At 44.4% G+C, this 19,769-nt stretch overlaps 2 protein-coding genes across 6 annotated transcripts in view; one reads left to right on the top strand and one right to left on the bottom strand.

Annotated features, from left to right (window-relative positions):
• actn3b (actinin alpha 3b) overlaps positions 1-7,399 on the top strand; it is a 35,401-nt gene extending 28,002 nt beyond the window's left edge. For 3 of the 4 annotated variants that reach the window (XM_037112023.1, XM_037112022.1, XM_037112024.1), the window contains 11 exons: positions 257-404; positions 1,104-1,254; positions 1,923-2,031; positions 2,124-2,264; positions 3,256-3,438; positions 4,083-4,217; positions 4,553-4,732; positions 4,818-4,964; positions 5,247-5,312; positions 5,462-5,620; positions 5,965-6,123. In XM_037112023.1, coding sequence (XP_036967918.1) covers positions 257-404; positions 1,104-1,254; positions 1,923-2,031; positions 2,124-2,264; positions 3,256-3,438; positions 4,083-4,217; positions 4,553-4,732; positions 4,818-4,964; positions 5,247-5,312; positions 5,462-5,620; positions 5,965-6,123 — 1,578 coding nt within the window. Of the gene's footprint in view, positions 1-256; positions 405-1,103; positions 1,255-1,922; positions 2,032-2,123; positions 2,265-3,255; positions 3,439-4,082; positions 4,218-4,552; positions 4,733-4,817; positions 4,965-5,246; positions 5,313-5,461; positions 5,621-5,964 lie in introns of all 4 variants that reach the window. The other variant, XM_037112020.1, reaches the window with a different exon arrangement.
• LOC119027128 (serine/threonine-protein kinase D3-like) lies at positions 257-19,729 on the bottom strand. Of its 2 annotated transcripts, none has more exons than XM_037112027.1 (19): positions 19,121-19,729; positions 16,145-16,283; positions 15,620-15,751; positions 15,328-15,485; positions 15,038-15,233; positions 13,552-13,635; positions 12,636-12,795; positions 12,217-12,340; positions 11,189-11,266; positions 10,821-11,034; positions 10,538-10,563; positions 10,369-10,441; positions 9,913-10,019; positions 9,625-9,786; positions 9,237-9,335; positions 8,886-9,153; positions 8,162-8,247; positions 7,539-7,710; positions 257-393 (listed from the first exon to the last, which is right to left on the bottom strand). In XM_037112027.1, the coding sequence occupies exons 1-18, from the start codon at positions 19,274-19,276 to the stop codon at positions 7,552-7,554; spliced, it is 2,421 nt and encodes an 806-aa protein (XP_036967922.1). In that variant the 5' UTR covers positions 19,277-19,729; the 3' UTR covers positions 257-393; positions 7,539-7,551. The 2 variants fall into 2 exon arrangements, with proteins under 2 accessions (XP_036967922.1, XP_036967920.1); XM_037112025.1 differs by lacking the exon at positions 257-393 and having other exon boundaries at positions 7,552-7,710; positions 19,121-19,287; positions 19,551-19,729.
• Positions 19,730-19,769: the final 40 nt, after the last annotated feature.

Here is a 19,769-nt window from a genome sequence, read left to right as displayed (position 1 = left end):
AAAGTATCAGCCGGAAGAAAGAAAAACTTGAAGAGCGCAGAACATTTTACAGACTTTAAATGATGGGTTTGAAATGCAAATAGGAGCTGAACTTCATTTGCAAACAATGAAGACTAATTTCAAATTTCTCCAAAATTAACATGGATATTAAAATGTTCTCAAGGCATACATTCATTATTCACATTCTGAGCGCTCAGTTCTCCCAAACAAGTGTCGATAAAAATGTGTGAGAGGTCTTGTTCTCTGTCTCCTCCAGGATATTGCCAACGCCTGGAAGGGTCTGGAGCAGGTGGAGAAGGGCTACGAGGAGTGGCTGCTGACTGAGATCCGCCGCCTGGAGAGACTCGACCATCTGGCTGAGAAGTTCAAGCAGAAGTGCGCCATGCACGAGTCCTGGACCGGAGGTAGGGACGACAGAAAGGTGTGAACACCAGGATCATTCAGAGTTTAAGTGTTTCCCCTCAGACAGCCAGAAAAACACAAGCCAGAAGAGTTGATGAGTGATGGACAAACGCAGAATCACTTTTGCTTTGTTATGACAAAGGGTTGCTGAGGAATAACTCAGAAGAGGGAAAAATATACAATATTAAGATGAAAAGAATAAGGACATAGATCTGTAAGGATTCTCTGGTGGCTCAGTTGGTTAAGGTGCATGTATGTTTATTGCAGCTCAAGGTTAAAGCTGCTGTAAACATTGTCGTTTTAGCAGTAAACAGGGCGATTCTGCTGTCTGTGTGTTCACAAGCAGACGTTAAGAAGTTCCCTGTCCTGATAGGATAAAGTGGGCAGGGATACCAGAACTTATCAGGAGGAGGAGAGACATTAATTACTGACCAAACACCCTATAACAGTGATTCCTGGTGGAATATAAAGCTATTCACCACTTAGTTTAATAAAAAAAAAAATCACACACTGCAGAATTAAATCTCCAAATTGAATGACACAGAGCCATAAACTGTGGGGATGATAGAATCCGACAGTGAGTGAGAGAAAAGGTCGAACTCCAGTGGAGGGAAGACGAGAGATCAGAGGACAAACTGAAGTGAGAACTGTTTGAAGTAAAAAGGTTGTCGTCAGGTAGTGAAACCATCGGTGTGTTTCAGGTAAGGAGGACCTGCTGTCCCAGAAGGACTACGAGTCGGCCTCCCTGATGGAGATCAGAGCCCTGATGAGGAAGCACGAGGCGTTTGAGAGCGACCTCGCTGCCCACCAGGACAGAGTTGAGCAGATCGCTGCCATCGCCCAGGAGCTGAAGTAAGACGCCATGACAGTACAAAGTGGTTTTACTTTGTGTGTGTGTGTGTGTGTGTGTGTGTGTGAGTGAGATGGGGAAACAAGAACAAAGCTGCGAGGAGGAGCAATGGGAGGAATGAGGAATACGATGATGTCAGATTGAGGTTCTTACTTGGAGGGACAGGAGAGGAGAAAGCGAGCGACAGAATGATGGTTGTGCGAGCACACAGAATACAGTGAAGAACAAAAGAGGCAACAGATGAGTGGAAAGCGTATTAATGAGAGGAATAAGAAGATGAAAGGACCTCTGATCTCACCACTTCCTTATTCCTCACCACTCCTCAGGCTGCTGCTTTCCACGGATAGTTTATAGTTTAGAGATGATCCCTTTGATGCTATATACAGTACGATAGAGCTGAAAATGTATGTGTGCCACCCGTACTTTCAATCATTCATTACTTCAAAAGCGGATATTAAATACGCAAAAGCAAAATGTTCGCAGACGACCCTCAAAATGCAGAACAGAGTGAAAATCATGAGCGTGTGATGCCAACAAATATCTTTAAGTAGGTTCCAGATATTTGCGGGAAATGTGAGTATAACTTTGGAAAAAGTTGGTCAGAGAGAGAGGAATGTAACTCTGGTATTTAGTTTTTATAGATGTGTAACTGTACCGTCATCTCCTCCAGTGAGCTGGACTACCATGATGCTGCTACAGTCAACGCCCGCTGCCAGGGCATCTGTGACCAGTGGGACAACCTGGGCACCCTGACCCAGAAGAGGAGGGACTCTCTGGAGGTGAAACACTTTAAATCAAGATAACAGTCACAGGTTGCAGTGGCAGTTTTCATTTAGGTAAAATGAGTCCTGACCCTCTCTGTGTGTTCCAGCGTGTGGAGAAGCTGTGGGAGACTATTGACCAGCTGTACCTGGAGTTTGCCAAGAGGGCAGCACCCTTCAACAACTGGATGGACGGAGCCATGGAGGACCTGCAGGACATGTTCATTGTCCACAGCATTGAGGAGATCCAGGTAAACACAGTGTTGTATAATGCCACGTGATGAAGCCTGGAAGACTTTACATCTTCAACTAAAGAAAAGACTGATAATCTGCAGCTCATAGAGGCACAGCAACAAACAAAAGTGACTTACATCATTCTTTTTTGTAGTTGGTTTTGTAAATGATAAACACAGGGTTGAGCCGCAAGGTAAGTAGATCAATGACTAAATTAAACATTTAGAAAAATATCTAAAAAAAAATATCAAATAAGAGCACTGGAGTTCACAGTGGCAATAGAAAACAGACAAAAAAGAAATTCATGACAGATTATCCTAATTACCAGCGTCTGTCAGAGCAAGATAATGAACCAATACTGTGATCGTATAATCACATGTACAGCAGCGGCTCTCGTGCAGCTCTCCTTTCATGCACATCTCTGAAAAGGTCACCAAGTCTTGTAGCTCTTGAAGTGTGAACTCGATATTTTCTAACCTCATCTCATATAAGACATTCCTGATCTCCTGGGTATGAGATGGAGGAGTTGCACCTTTGACGTGAACTTGTCACTTGAAGTCAATCCATAGAAAAGATTATCTAACTTATATTCCTACAAACTGTGTCTTGACAGTTCTTCACTTAAACCTTAATGTCTGTACTGACCGAAATCTCTGAGCGTCGGTAATAAAGAGGAGGATGTCAGTGTTTCCTCAGGCAGATACTGTCCTTTATTAACCGTGCCAGAGAATCTCTTTCTGACTTGGGAGGTGAATCAGCTGCACATAAATGTACTGTTTTGGCCGACATCTTGGTCCTTTCAAATCGAGATATTGTGCAAAACACACAAACACATCTTTTGAGCCACCTGGAATACATTCTATAAATAGGAAACGCTGGGAAAAGGTCTCAAATGTTGCCCTGCATCCATGTTTAAATAAGTCGAGCAGTCAAACAGGCTTTTGTCACATTAGTAAAGTCAACGTCAAACACCACATCTCACTGTTCTTAATGTCCGTTCTCCTTCAGAGTCTGATCACTGCTCACGACCAGTTCAAGGCCACTCTGCCCGAGGCCGACAAGGAGCGCATGGCCACCATGGGCATCCACAACGAGATCCTGAAGATCGCCCAGACCTACGGCATCAAGCTGTCCGGAATCAACCCTTACACCACCCTCTCCCCCCAGGACATCAGCACTAAGTGGGACACTGTGAGTCAAATCAAACGCACCCAAGAAGAAACACAGAAGATACATGTTTCCCCATTATTATAGATAATTTATCAGGAACCCAGCCTCAGTTGGTGTCTATTTCTGGTTCTGGTTTGTGTAAACAGGAAATGTCAGCCTAACTCCGAGCATGTGCTGCTTTTGGTCATCTGGCTAATAATACGTACTGTACATACACAGCGACAGGTCAGAAATAGTTCAGTACATTTAGGTTAGAGTGACACTGAATCCTGCCAGCTGTGAGCTCTCAGGTCAAATCAAAATAACTGCAGAACACTGATGTGTGTCATTCTGCAGGACTGCGCTGGGAAAATACATTTGTTACCATGGAAATCATTAAATAATAATAAAGCCGGACCAGAACAACTGCAAGTATCTCAAAACCTCTTCTGGCTTCCATGTTGGTTCACTAAATTCACAGAAAGAAACAGTCTGATGGTGATATTCAGATGTAAATTGTGACATAAATATTGAATTTGTAAAAAGAGTTGAAAGGAAAGATGCTTCAGGTAAACAAGGAGCACACGAATCATTCACATTAAAACATGTTGACAGAAAAGGTCCAGTTCCTTTTGCTGTTGAGAATATGCTCCTGTTGACTGTGCGTTTGATTTCTCCACCCGCAGGTGAAGCACCTTGTTCCCCTCAGAGACCAAATGCTCCAGGAGGAGGTGGCCAGACAGCAGGCCAACGAGAGACTGAGGCGCCAGTTCGCTGCACAGGCCAACATCATCGGACCCTGGATTCAAACCAAGATGGAGGTAAAGTGTCAAACTGACGGAGCTAGAAGACTGCAGTCTTACTTGTCTCTCTCCCTGCAGCTGCCAAAATATAATTAAGCTGTTTATTTAGGAGCATGAAGAACGTCGACAACTTTGACATTTCAGTGTCAACAGTTTTATGGTTATGTAAAGGCAATTAAAAAGCTCTTTCAGCTTCTGCTCATACATGTCAGTCGTGATTGCTCATTTAAAACTGAACAGATGAGAAACTAACGAGCAGCACATTAAAAATGGATTGATCTGTAGACACACTCATCTATTATACAAGAGCAAATAAAAACTGAGTCCGGTCTCCTGCCCGTGTGCTCCCGCAGGAGATCAGCCACGTGTCCGTGGACATCGCCGGCTCCCTGGAGGAACAGATGAACAGCCTGAAGCAGTACGAGCAGAACATCATCAACTACAAATCCAACATCGACAAGCTGGAGGGAGACCACCAGCTCAGCCAGGAGTCCCTCATCTTCGACAACAAGCACACCAACTACACCATGGAGGTACAGTGGTCTACACCTCAGCGGACTCCCCCCACCTCCTCTTGTCTTCCTTGCTGAAAGTTTTTTTTCTTCTTCTCTGCTGCAGCACGTCCGCGTGGGCTGGGAGCAGCTGCTCACCACCATCGCCAGAACCATCAACGAGGTGGAGAACCAGATCCTGACCCGCGACGCCAAGGGCATCAGCCAGGAGCAGCTCAACGAGTTCAGAGCCTCCTTCAACCACTTCGACAGGGTGAGGCGTTCACTGACCCTGAAAATAAATCTGCATGTGGCACAGATCTGAATATAAACTAGGATTATTTGTTAACTTTTGAATGTAGTTAATTTTGCTACTGTTTTAAAAGATACCAAAACTACAGGAGAGATCTCTGTTTTTCTCAGGATCAATGACACGTTTTCACAAGACTATTCTAGGACTAGTGACAAATTAAAACATGCTTTTTAATGAGCTGCACCAAGGAGCTTGTCTGTTTGTTCCAGTCATTAAAACAAAAAATTGCGTTTCCCTTTGCAGAAGAGAAACGGCATGATGGACCCAGACGACTTCCGTGCCTGCCTCATCTCTATGGGTTACGATCTGGTGAGTGAAACATGCTCATAGTCAGGAGAAATTCACTCCCACGTTGAAACTGTACAGAAGAGACCAGAGCTTTACCTCCATTCTCTACTAACAGTGATGCTTCTTCACTTACTGCTGCTGGGCTGATTTAATCCTCTTCTGTCTGACAGGGTGAGGTGGAGTTTGCTCGCATCATGACCCTGGTCGACCCCAACAACACAGGCGTGGTGACCTTCCAGGCCTTCATCGACTTCATGACCCGCGAGACCGCCGAGACCGACACCGCAGAACAGGTCATGGCCTCCTTCAAGATTCTGGCCTCAGACAAGGTGAGCAGACGAGAACAGCATCGAGGTTTGCTTGTTATCTAACAGAAGTAGCGGTATGACAGATCCCAGAGCAGAGATCTTACCTTTGTAGCTTTGGTCAGTTTGTCTGCAATAAAATTTCACTCTCACAAGTGAGTGCAACGAAACCTGGATGTGTTTTAAGAACAGAGCAGAAATGGAAATTTGGGACAGCAGAGCAATTCGACCGATCCATTAAAATATATATATATGTACTGTCACGTCACAGTAAGACTTGGAGTCCATGTCAGGCTCTGGTAGGATTATTTTCCAGCGAAATGACAAATCTCTAGAACTCACACCCTGCCTCCGTCTCTCTCCTCCAGAATTACATCACAGTGGACGAGCTGCGCAGGGAGCTGCCACCCGAGCAGGCCGAGTACTGCATCAGCCGCATGACCAGGTTCGTCGGATCCGACTGTCCCAGCGGCGCCCTGGACTACATCTCCTTCTCCAGCGCCCTCTACGGAGAGAGCGACTTATAAACCGCTTCTCCTCCACCCATCCCTTCTTCCCAGCTCCCGCTGTCTCTCCTGTGTGGAGAGGGCGATCTAAACCCCTTCCACTGTCCTTCTATATTCTTTGTTCTTATCATTTTTTCCTCTTTCAAATCTTAACTTTATTCCCCTTCTCCCCCTCCCCCTCCCAACAAAACAAAAACACTGCCCCAGAGAGGCTGAGAGTGGAAGGCTTTGCTCAAATCGTAGAGCTGTTTGGACGGGTCGGCTCGTCCCTCATTTCTGCCAGAGTGCCTTTAAAATAAATAAATATATAAAACCAGGAATGTGCCGGGTATTGCACTGAAGTTATGTAAGCAGCATACATATTAACATACCTGCCTTAAGGAGACGGTAAACAGAAGGAGGTAATGAGGGCGAGAGGAAAAAAAAATCTGGAGTTATTTTGAGCAAAGCCTCCTGCTCTCCGCCTCTCTCTCTCTCTCTCTCAGATGACATATTTTTTTTTTGTAGAAGGGTAATTAAAGAAGAGAACGTGATAAAAATGCTGGTTGGTCAGTTGGCTTGGTTGGTTGAGTATTTGTGCAGATGCATGCTAATGTTGAAGTTTAGAAACGCTGTCTTGTGAGTCCCCGACTCTCACTTAATCATAACAAAAAAAACACAAAAAGCCAATCAGGTGCTATGATGTTCCGCAAAAGAAATGAATAAAAAAACCACAACACTGTGAAGCTGATCAGATGTAACCTGAAGATCTTAAAGCCTTAAGCTCAGGAAGAAAACAGAGGGTGAACTACAGGAGCACCTAAACTACGAATATTAAGATGAAGAAAGCAGGCAGAGAGGGCGACTCAAAGCAAAGCACTGTGGGTAAATATAGACAAAGTGAGGGCCGTGGCTGGACTTAAAGAGCGAAGACAGAAAGACAAACTGCTCCGGCCAGAGAGAACGATAACCCACACGCCTCTCGCCTAAATTCAACATGGTGAATTTTCGAGAGGGGTGTCGAGCAGCGAGAGACAACAGGGCTTCAGGAAAGTCAAAGAAGAAGAAGCGATACTGAACGTGGGACTGTAGCAGGCCTACGTCAGTCAGGAAGCAAAATAGGGTGTTGGTCCCATTGACAGGTCGGCCGTGATTATCAGTGCGAGTGGACTCGATGTTTTCAGTTTCATCTGTGCTCCGTTCTCCTCCATCATTCATTCTGTCCGTCATCACCAATCATGCCACAATAAACCCATCTCACACAGTTAAAGTTTAAAAACCACAACTTGGAATAAAAAAGGAAAACTATATTACTAAACAGAAGTTGTATGTGTGTTTTTTTTATTATCTTAAGAGACAAATATAATCTGCTTTAGTATAAAAGTAGGAGTTGATGGGTAAAAAAAGAATAAAAGCAAAGGTAACGCCTCAGCTGTACAGACTACCAACGGTCCAACCTGCGGGCCGAGGTCACATGTCGCTGTCAGGGTCCCAGCAGAGGTGGGACGGGAAGATCAGCTCTCTCTCCTGGGCGTAGCGTATCCAGTGCTCCTCGTCGCCCCGGTGCGTCAGATACCTGCAGCCCATCTTCTGCTCGAACTCCCTGAGGTCACACCACAGCTGGAAGTCCTGCGGGAGGGGAAACGTGCAGCGATTTAAACTATTATCAATCAAATATGGAGCTCTGATGAGGGTTTACAACCTTAAAAGAAAACTAGCCTCCTGCGGCGTCTTTAGATTCCATACATGTGCCAAAATAACATGAACACTCACTTCAGTTTGCTTTCAGTGTAATCAGTTGGTTGACTGACATTTTTTTTGTTAATTATGATATAAAAGATGGACAACATGCATTATTTTTGACTTCACCTTATAATGTCATATATGAACTTATACATTAAACTTTCCAGAGATATTTGAGTTCAATTATTAAAATTAAAATATGCAGCGAGATTTGATAGAAAACCTGTTCGCAAAAGTGAAATACAATCCATATTTTAGCTATAATCTGTGGGATCTGATCCATTTTCCAGTATAAACCTGCTCATCACAGACTAAAAAAGACTGTAAGGTGTCTGACCTGCAGCCAGGGGTGTCCTAATGCTTTGCCCACACTGAACCTCCGTCTGACCGACACCTGCAGCAGGTTGTTGATGAGACTCACAGCTGGAGAAGAAAAGACAAAAGAGGAAGAGAGGATTTAAAAGTGGTTCGATAGAGACACCCAGTGGCCAACAGGAGGCACTACAACAAACTCTGTACAGTTTAAATTTGATGTGAAGAGGTGGAACACGCTGAGAAAAATACGGTGATGAAGGAAAATAGTTGGGTTTAAAAAATACAAAAATATATCTTTAACACTTCATTATGATGCATTCAAGGACAGTCTGACATCTGAATTCTCATTATGGACTCATGCATGAGAAAATTCTGTATGTATCTTTGCCGACCATGCAACGCTTCATTTCTCTCAACAACGACGCAAACATAGATAAACAATAATAATAACAACTCGTGTTCCAAATGCAACACAAATCCAGCTAATTTGGTTGCATATCATTTAAAGGAAGAGTTCACCTAAAAATGAAAAGTTGGGTGAAGTTTTGGTTTTTTTTTGGACTATGAAACTTTCCCGGACTTTCCATCAGCATGAAGATGAGTAAATAATGACTGAATTTTCATTTTTAAGGTGAACTGTCCTTTTAAGTCATTGTGATTGTTATTTGTGGGAAACAGGAAAGCTTTTTCTTAGTGTACTTAGTGTCCCTGAATGCACCAACAGAAAAATAAAAGCTGGCGCTCACCCTCCAGTGAGATGGAGGCCCAGGGTTGTCGCGGGTACATGAAGGCAGCATTGGTGATCTGCTGCCTGATGTCCTCGTCCTCGTTGAAGGGGAACGTGCCACTCAGGCTCACGTACATGATGACACCGACCGACCACATGTCCAGAGAGCGGTTGTAGCCGCTGCTGCTGATCACCTCTGGCGCCAGGTAGGCCGGCGTGCCCACGACAGAGCGCCGGAAGGACTTCTCGCCGATGATGCGGGCGAAGCCGAAGTCACACAGCTTTACCTGCGATACAAAACAAAGAGCTGATTTAACGCGACCGGTGCTGGACATTAAACGCATCACATAACGCTTTCACAAACCCCCACCTGAGGGAAGGGGTCCGCTGAGGCCAGCAGCACGTTCTCAGGTTTCAGGTCACAGTGAGCGATGTGTTTGAAGTGCAGGTACCGCAGAGCCTCCAGGATCTGCAGCACAGAGGACAAGCACATGAGGACAGCTAGATAGAATTCAATTTTCTAAGCTTTGTTTATACAGGTAACAGTTTACATTTTCACACAGTGGTCCACAGACGGCCAAACATGACTTTTGTGATCCGCCCGAGTGCTTAGAAGTGTCAGTTTTACCAAAGATGAGGTTCCTGTCTCAGACTGTTTCACTTGAACAGGTTTACGAGTGTGGTTTACTTCATCAACCATCTCAGATTTATCTTTTGACACCTTTGTGGAAAAATCAATGAGGCGAAGGTGAACTTACCTGCATGACCAGGAAGCGGGTGGTGCGTTCAGGGAGTCGTCCAGTCTCGCTGGACAGAATCATCTCCAGCATGTCGCCGTGGAGCTTCTCCATGACGACGAAGACGTGTTCCACCGTCTCAAACATCCCCTCCAACAGGACCACGCCGAGGTGGGACAGACTCTGGGCCACACACACACACACACAGACACACACACACACACACACACACACACACACACACAGATTAGATGTTAAAGAACATAAAAGTATAATGAACACCGAGCCGATGACAAAAACAATCAGTACCTGCAGGATGGCCACCTCGTTCCTCAGCTGTCTCTCCTGTCTTGTGGGGAATCGCGTCTTGTCGATGACCTTGATGGCGACTGGCCGACCTGACTTCCTGTGAGTACCTGAAGAAGTGAAAATAGTAAAACAAAGAGACACATTTTTCTACATTTCAGTCTTCAGTCAGACGTCTGCAGGATCGATCTGCTGATTATTTTTAGGATGAATCAATACAGTTTTTAGTTCAAGAATTATCAGCAAATTGGGGAGAAAAGCTCCTTTTTTTCAACCAACAGTCCACAAACCCAAAGACATGCAGCAAATCCTCACACTCAAGAAGCTGGCACCAGCTCATGTTGAACTTTTTGAATTAAATTCTAACAAAAATAACATCATAATACTTTCCTCTGTTTTTTTTCTTTAAATTATACTAAACATTCTTTGCTGGTTCTTCAACAACGTGGATAAACTGACCTTTGTACACAACTCCAAACTGTCCCGAGCCCAAAACCTCGTCTGTGAAGATCTGATACACTGAGCTGATGTCCTGAAACATACGTCAACACACATTAACCGTGTACAACACACTATAGAGGCGTAATAATCATGTCTTCAGATTCAGCAGTGTTGATCTGATCCTTACCAAGCTGTCTCTGTGAGAGTCTTTTCCTGTAATCAGAAGAATAAACACTTACTGTCCAACAAATATTCTGCACCTCATCCTGTCTGTCTCAATAAAAGTAAATATAAAATGTGTTATATAACCCTGATTACAAGAGCTGTCACTCATTATATTTATAAAAATAAACCTAATTAATTAGCTTCAGTTTGGATTCAAGCTCCACCGCCCACATCCATGTTTTGTGTGATAAGTTATTAATAGAAAAAAAACCCCCAACTAATTAATATCTGAGTTTCCAGCTCACCCTGCTTCTCCTCGCCGTGTCCTCCGCTGCCCTGGACGGGCATCAGAGCCTGGCGGATGGCGCTCTCCCAGGCCAGCCCGTCCTCTCCGGCCACCACGCAGTACACCAGCGAGGCCGTCACCACCTCGAAGGAGTGGCCGCTGTTGCCCGGCAACGAGGGCACGGAGAGCTGGGCGGGGCCTCGGACCTGCAGCACCTCGGACAGAGCGATCTCCTGAGGGGAAGAGGCGGGGAGACAGAGAGAGAGAGAGAGAGAGAGAGAGAGACAGAGAGAGAGAGAGAGAGAGAGAGAGAGAGAGTGTTTTATCATGTTTATAGAAAGTCACAGAACAGTGGACACGTCTGTGTTTGCCGGTCAGGAGCTCTACCTTGTAGTACTTGGTGCTGCTCTCGTTCTGGAACAGAGTGATGCTCTTCCAGTCCAAGATCCAGTAGTGACGCTTCCTCTGAGAACACACACATCAGTAACAATCAGGTGTGTGAAGGTGCAATATGAAAAAAAACATCAGATTTTGTACCGTGACGTCTACGTATCGTGTTGCGGAGATGTCTCAAGTTAGCATGCTAACTAGCTAGCCATCGCCCAAAGTTCCTGTCTTTGCAGTGTCAACACCAACACTTCTCTGGTGCTTCAAGCTCCCAGTCCAGACCGCTACATGCACGGCTAACCAAGCTAACAACAGGTAATTCTCACATATTGCACCTTCATCACATCTCAAAATGTCTTGTACAATTTTCTAAATATTAGACCTTACAAGCCATTAAATAGTTTTACATTTCTCCAGTTCCGATCGTTCACTGTTTATTTCATCATATAGACTGAACTTATGAAAGATATATAATATTTCAAATTATAGATACACAGTAAAGAGTATGCAATATAGGCTACTTCTTTATCATTGGTGGAGAAAGTTACCAGACTCCCTTAAATATTCACTAAATTTCAAGACATGCTGCGTTTGAAGAAACTGTATAAGCTTTGTGAAACGTTTTATTCCACAAATTCTTAACTATTTGGGCCTTCTTGTTAATTCGGCTAATGTGACACATGAACATATTTATTTCTTTATGTAAAAAAAAAAAATCTGAGTGATGAATGTCTATTTTTGGACATAGAAGAGGAGAGTGAGGTTCGAGCACGAGTGGACACTCAAGACATATATTATTGCAGTGATAATGTTAATATATTAATATGGTAATTCAACACTGTCAGGGAACATTTTACTGCACACTGAGTACTTTGACTTTGAGAAAACTTAAATAAGATTTATAGCGCAGATTTATAAAAGTGCTTTTTACTGGAATTTTAGGGACTCTGCAATATGACTACAGAGCTGAGCTGCTTTTAGCCACATTTTAATCCGTCTGTGTGTGTGTGTGTGTGTGTGTGTCTCACCAGTGCGTCAGTGTTGGTGTGATGCAGCAGCCATCCCTCTCTCAGGACTCCACCGGCCCTCCTCTTAGTGTGATGAACCGTCTGGACGAGCCTCATCAGAGGGATGTAGCTGCTGAAACACGGACTGATGGAGGGACAGAGGACAAAAGGACGTGAGAAAGAAAGAAAATTGGTCTGAGGGATAAAAACTGAATCAAAGTGTCTTCTAAGTGCCTCTAGGTGGCAGTGTGGCCCAAAGCTCACTGACTGCAAACAAATGTGTCATGCAGATGGATTCAGCAGCGGGTGACAGGAAAGATGAGTGTGTGTAGATGAGTGTGTGCGTGTGTGTGGAGTCAAACTTCTGACACATCAGGAAATTGTGGGTACCACCTCTTAAGAGCCATGACATCACCAGCATAAATTACCAGGCCTCTGACCTCATCGGCTCTCGCTGCTGCTCCTCGTCTTTGGTCTCGGCCATCGAGTCTCCATCTGTGGACATCTCATCGTCGGAGAGGTCTAGTGTTGTCATATCGGTGAGCACTGAATCATTGTCCCCGGGGTCCGGTGGGCAGCTGGGAGCCAACACTGGGGATTCTGGGAAAACGACATCATGTGCAATGACTATCACGACCTGCACCGAATATTAAGTTTCAGTTAACTGATCAGCTGTTAGGTCTATAAGCTCTGGGAGGCTGTACTCATGCGCAGAATTGCTAACATGCTCACAATGACAAGGCCCTCATGCTGTTGTTTAGCAGGTATAACGTTGACTGTGTTGACCTTCTTTGTTCTTAGTTGTGTTTATGACTGTTGAAAAAATGTGCTACGAAAAATTTTGACTTTTTTTTTTTTTTTTACACTTCAGGGCTTCCGTAGGTAGCAGGATTCAAAGTTCACTTACTTGACTGACTTTCCTGCACTCAGTTTCATTCTGCATTCTTTTGTATTTATGACTTGTTCTTGACTTCAAACTATTATTTTATTGCTTGTATTATTTTATTTTTTATATGTTCTAAATAAAATGGTATCAATCAATCAGTCTGGTAATATGGGACCCACACTAAATCACGACCCTGCAGCTAAAAATGCTATCTTGCAAAACCATTTCAAATATCCTCCTGCTTTGATCCCACTTCGCTGAGTCATCACCCCGCTCATACGAACGTGATGTCGAATCTAAAAGTAGTCCTCCTGAGTCAATCAGATGCAGTTAACATGGAGGTTGAATCAGGCTTGACTCAGCACAGGGTTACAGGAACATCAGAGCAGTGGGGCCTTTTTCAAAGAAGCCTGATCTAAGAGTCACGAGCCCAGAATACAAAACGTGGACCCCCAGAGAGCGACGCTTACCTTCCCCGTTGATTCCCCTCCTCTCTCCTGGACAGTCTCTGGGGACGAGCTGCTCACAGCGGCGGTGGCAGTTAAACCTGCAGTCTGACAGAGCGAGCAGAGGCGAGAGGCGGCGGGTTGAAACACAGAGAGAGGGAAGGATTCAGGTGCAAAGAGGGTTATTTACACACAAAAAAAGCAAACAATCGTGCCAGAATTGACTTTTAAATGTGATTTTGTTCTCTCTTTGGGCTCAGAATACGTTTCTGAACCTCTAATCGACAAGCGGCTCATCAAAGTCAAGGTGCTGCTGGAACAAAGCTTCTAAAAGTGGCTGCAGCGGAGGAACTCACTTTAATATATTACATGAGTCATCGCTGCGAAATAGTTTTGAGAAGAAGGTGCTTACGAAACATTAACACTCTGAAAAAGCTGAATTTGAGGCTGACATTTTTATTCCTCACCATGGAAACAGTTCCAAAAGGATTTATCTCATCCCCTTAGGTCGCTTAGTTGTCATCAAAATGAGATACCATCTTTATGACAAATGAGGAAGAATGTGAGATCTGGTTAAAAGCTCTGGAAAAAGCCAGTTAGAGGACTTCAAACCAAGATAAAACATTTATATTGTCCTGGAATTCACTTCTTCATGAGCTGTTGCTGTAACACTGTTTTAAAATGTTCGACCGATACTGGATTTTTTTCAGGCTGATAGCAATGTTTGAGAGTTTATACTTATAAATAATTAATAATACACTGATTTGCTTTTAGTCAGCCTTGTACGCAACACTCCAGATGTTTTTAAATTTGGATTCAAGCAAAAAAGAAAAAGATCTAGCGGTGCAGGGATTTCTTTAAAACACTCTTTAAAAGATTTCCGCTTTAAATGTCTAAAAATGACTCGACCTTTGTTACTGACTTTGCTGAGTTGTGTTGTTTTATTATCTTTAATGTGTCCAATATTGTTTAAGCCCGGGGATATCACGTTACATTTCATTTGGTTGCCTGTTGCTGCAACTTTAGGGAAAAATGAAGAAGGAAGGTGACGAATGTGACAAAATGTAACGTGAATAAAACGTGGATAAATTACCCCCTGCGTGGAAGACAACAACTCCCATGATCCTTTGCTACTGTATGCATCAGAAATCTGAAGTTGTTTTGTTTTGGTGCCACTAGTGGAAGAAGTTGCATACTGTCCCTTGTACCCTTCTTTTCCAGTCTTTATGCTAAGCTAAGTGGCTAGTGACTAACTGTCTGCTGGTGCTAGCTACATATTTAGCATAGAGTCATGTGAGGTATCAATCTGCTCGCCTAGCAACAGGTGATAAAGCAAACAGCAAACAAGTGTTGAATTTTTTCTTTAAGGATTCTGATAATATCTTTTATCTAATATGGCATATAGGCGATCCTAATATCAGCAGTTATATGATTAAATCATTAGATCATACATTTCTATTGGTGGAACACTTTAACACCTGACCAGCAGGAAGTCCTCCGGCCGTCTCACCTGAGCACTGCAGCCCCTGTCTGAAGAGCCCTTTGAGCAGCCGGTGGCAGTACTGGCAGACGGTGGGTTTGGTGTAGCTGTGGATGTGGAAGGTGTGAGGCACCTGGACCCTGCTCCTGTCGCCGTACCCGACCCCCAGCCAGACCGGGGGCTCCGCCCAGGACGGAGGCCTGGAGGAGGGCTTGGTCATGCTGATCTAGAGGCCAGATGGGAAGTGTCAACACGTTATCAGTGGAGGAAAATGTAACCTGTCGTTCTTTCCTTGTTGAGCAGGCGACGATGTTGCTCACCTCTTCCAGACTTCCTCCTCCAGCCTGATTGGACAGGGAGCGCGTGTGGGGTCGTCGGGGAGGAAACAGCGAGAAGCTGGTGCTGACCTGACGCCGCGCTCGACTGCAGTTGTTGGGCAACTGGAATGCACAACGTTTATGAAAGTCTAATCCACAACCTGAGAGAGGAGGAGGAGGAGGAGGAAGAAGAGGAGACGATGGCTGTCAACGGGTGCACATTTATAATTTGGCATCAGATGCTGGTTTATAAAAACAACAAACACTTGTGACGCAGCACTTTCTCACACTTTACCTTCGCATTTTAACCCCTGTCGGACGAGGCCCCACAGCATCTCCCCACAGTGGTGGCAGAAGGTGGGGGTCCGGTACGACTGGACCACCAGGGAGTGTGGCCGCATCCTCATCTCAGTCACCGACGCTGATCCTGAGTCAGATGGAGACACGATAAAAAGAGATGATGTTCAGTCAGATAACACCACTTAGCCTTTTTGTAGCTAGAATTAAAACCCTGATCGGATGCTTTTTGATTGTTGGGTGCAAAACTAAACTTGACAAGATGTTTTGCCACAGATATATCTCCACAAAGTATCGACCCAATTAGATTTTTTTAACATCAGTCATCTGGATTAAATGAATAAGTGGGTAGAGACAGTATCAGAGCAAATATGCTTAAGTATTTCTGATAATTCCCTCCGACATAAGACTTCAACTTCTCTAAAAATAAGGCAGATAACTAAAAAAGTCCAGACTGGACACTTTCCATCCCCTCTGTGTACCGACACAAATATAATCCCCCCCTGCTCTTTGCTCCACTGACCTGGGATGATGACCTCGATGAGGTCGCCGTGCTGCAGCTCGTCGTGGTCTGCGAGGTGCAGCAGCAGCTGCTCTGAGGCGGGCTGATGTCTGAACAGCAGAATCTTCTCACCGATGCCGACCACGCAGCAGTCCGGAGCCTGAACACACAAGAAAGACTTCATCCGACAGACACGCTACGTTCAGCGCTAATGCAAAGACTCATCATGTGAACGCAGAGCTTAGTGACTTATTTGGATTTTTAAACTTTCATCACTTTTTCCACATCAGTTTCTTTATATAACACTGAGGAACTCTTTTCAGAAGGTAATATTTCCATGCAAGCATCACTGGAAATATGTGATGCTTCATTATATCTTTATTTCAAATCTGTTAGCAAAGTCTTATCAAACAGAAAATATTCAACCTACACACAGGTGTTCAAAAACTAAAATGATCAGTCGTCGCTTCAACTCCAGGTGACATAAAAATTGCTGCAGGGAACGAAAGATGACGAACATAAAGGATCCAAACCAAATCAAGGTTGGATTTGGATGTTTTCTGCATTCAGCAGCAATGGAGGCAAATTTCAGCCTCTACAGCGGACAGAGACAGACAGACAGAGACGTTTGTACAAGACAAACGCACGTCTCTCAACCATCAGAGGCGGCGACCTAGATACGCAGTCAAAATGGAAGCCTGTCTTTTTGTGCTCGGTCGATCGTGAGACCAAAAGACGATACGATCTGAAGTGTTGCAGATGGCGAAGATAACCGCAGCTCCAGTCAGTCAGAAGTCTTTTTTTTACCTTTGTTATGTTCCCATGTGTGTGTTTGTGTGTGTGTGTGTGTGTGTGTGTGTGTGTGTGTGTGTGTGTGTGCATGGCGACGAAATACAAAAACTGCAGCGATGTGCAGCACGGCAGACAGACGGTCCTGCAGATATAGATCTGTATCATGTCGCAGCATAAACAAGTGTATTGTTAGAAACCTATGATGCGGTAATGTAACACACTATAAGATACTGTATAGATATGCACAACAAGATACTGGAGAAGGTTTTTCTTGTAATAACAGTATGCAGCTATCGTTATACTGGTGAAAGAGCTTGTTATAACTATAATCTTTCCTTGTTACAACGTCGTGTTAATATGTTTTTTGTCTTTTTCTGGCAGCAACGAGCCTCCGTACGGCGTACTGCAGTTACGATGTGCGTCAACGTTCCTCTTGAGGACGGTTAAACAACAAGTAGAGATGAAAGAGCAGAGAGAAGAAGAATCTGCTCAACCAACAGCATACATATTATATATAAAATCATACTACATGGATAATTTGATAAAATGCTTTCATTTTCACTTCAAGTTGTTTTGCTGAGGCCTTAGAAAACAGAATCTGTGTCACAAACATAGAAATACAGTGTTGCATGTGACATATTTGCGAGGCAGGCTCATGCTGTCAGGTTCGTGTACAGGTGACTGCACTAAAATGCTCGAGTGAAACACACACGCACTCTTCAGACACTGCTGACCTGCTGCCTGGAAACTCAACAGAAGATCAAAGTATAAAAGGAAGAGTGTGTGTGTGTGTGTGTGTGTGTGTGTGTGTGTGGCTGTGGTCGGAAAGTTTGCTGCGCTCATGTCAACCACACAGCCTCCGAGTGAGGCGATGTGCAGAAGCTGAGGCCGACACCTGCGATTCATCTTTATTTAACCTCAACTACAGTTTCAGTGCAGCGCCAAAATACTGACGGCTCATTTAAAGTCTGCCCTGATCAAAAACACTCGGCTTTTATTAGCTAACCCTACACCCTACCATACTTCCCTGCACCCTCAGAAATGAAGTTGAAGGTCTTGGAAGATGCATGTTTTGAAGATGTTTCTGTGGGGTCAGTGCAACATTTCAGATGTAGATCGTAGATTATTTTACACAGAGTCTGGCTGTGACGCACAGACTACAATAAAACGGCCACCCAACTGTCCCCCGGCTGGTTTAAAAGCTCACATTTGACCTGCTTTAAACGGTGTAAAACGCTGAACGAGCTGCGTTTGGTTAACACAATCCACTAGAGCCAGAAACCGCTGCAACATCCTTCACACCCCGCCCCGGCCAACAAATGCAGTAACGCTGTGTGGTTTCTCAAAGAGCCACCGCTACTCAGTAACCTACACAATCCTCCATCACGAGCACGGTGACATTTCAGAGTCCACTTCCTGAGAAACAGCGTCTCTGAGACGTCAACTGAGTATTTTCCATGTGGGACTGTGTGATCTGTGTCATCTCTCATTACTAGTAATGCCCTCTTCACTCAGTCTGGCTCTCTGTAGCTGCTGCAGACCTCCACAGCTGCAGTGACCAAGTACATCCTGATCAAGCTGTCACAGTGTTTTACTAACAGGTTTTACATGCAGGTGTGGGACGTCAACGGGCTTTGAGCAGTTTCTCCAGCGCTGAATGTTACTTTTAAAAAAACTGTCTGGTTTATTTTAACCGTCCTACCTGCCAGATGTAAAGAGTTTACAACAGAGAAACCAGAAGAAGAAGATATAAAGGGAGAAGATGAGGAAGAAGAAGAAATGAAGGAAGAAAACAAAGAAGAAGAACAGGTAGAAGGGGAAAAGGAAAAAGGAGAAGTAAAGGAAGGAGGTGAGGAAGAGGAAGAGGGACAAATAATGACAGAAGAAGAACAGCAAGAAGTAGAAAAGGAGGAAGAAGAATATGAAGTAGAGGAGGAAGAAGAAGAAGAAAGACGAAGAAGATGAAGACGAAGACGAAGAAGACTCACAGGGGACAGATTTGACCAAGATCGATACATCAGGGGCAGAATATTCTGATTATTTGTCTCTAGTGTGTTTCAGACGCCAAAAACACTACACATCCCACTATTCCCACAATGCAACTCAGCAGCATCTTTTATCACACCTCCAGTGTGCAATATAAACCAAATACAAACCAAAGCCAACTCATTGTATTAAAACCTCTGAAATGGCCCACCTAGTTACCTTGCGTTCTATGATGTCCATCGCCAGCCTCTTGGCATGGCGGTAGCTCAGGTTGCCGGCGGGGACTCGGACCTCCTCCCTGAACAGGCCGAGCTGGAACTGGACCAGCGCCGGCGCCGAGAGACTGGTGGGACTGGAGGGCGCCACTGCGGACATGGAGGAAGGTCCTGGAGCGAGATGGGGTTAGCGTCATGGATTATTGTCTAAAATATTAAAGTATGAAGCACAGATTGATTTTGTTTTTGATCAGCGCTGCTGAACGTGTTATTTTTCAAGTTGTACCAAAAGTCTGCCCACACACACTCTCTACATTTGCTGTTGCCTTTTTTCATAACATAATAAAGTCTCTAGGCACAAACGACTTCCTTCCTACCACCAAAATAAAAACACTGAAACACCCTCTCGAGATGCTCAGTGGAAGTTATCTTACTTTCTAATCCCGAATCATTCAAGCCCCGATCTTCCTCTCCAATCGCAGGACCGTAATCTCATCGATGTGACAGCTGACTGAGTCTCTACGTCTAAACATGAACTCTGGTGGGTCTGGTTTCCCCCCCTTTTTTTTTCTTTTTGTGGGGCGTCGTTGAAACAGGAAGTGACAAGAGAGAAAGAACAAAAAAAAAAGCTAAACCTCTGTGAGAACGTGACA

Source organism: Acanthopagrus latus, chromosome 10 (genome assembly GCF_904848185.1).
Source record: "Acanthopagrus latus isolate v.2019 chromosome 10, fAcaLat1.1, whole genome shotgun sequence".
NCBI classification, from domain to species: domain Eukaryota; kingdom Metazoa; phylum Chordata; class Actinopteri; order Spariformes; family Sparidae; genus Acanthopagrus; species Acanthopagrus latus.
Note: the sequence above shows the minus strand (reverse complement) of the source record. Positions and strands in the feature narration are given on the sequence as shown.

Bases quoted from the DNA above. Each gene is read 5' to 3' on its own strand.
- LOC119027128 (XM_037112027.1), bottom strand. From the start codon at position 19,276: ATGTCCGCAGTGGCGCCCTCCAGTCCCACCAGTCTCTCGGCGCCGGCG. The intron at 15,486-15,619 runs GTAAAGTGTGAG...CTCCTCTCTCAG, and splicing joins ACAGGGGTTAAAATGCGAAG to GTTGTGGATTAGACTTTCAT. The intron at 13,636-15,037 runs GTGAGACGGCCG...TCGCTCTGTCAG, and splicing joins ACAGGGGCTGCAGTGCTCAG to ACTGCAGGTTTAACTGCCAC.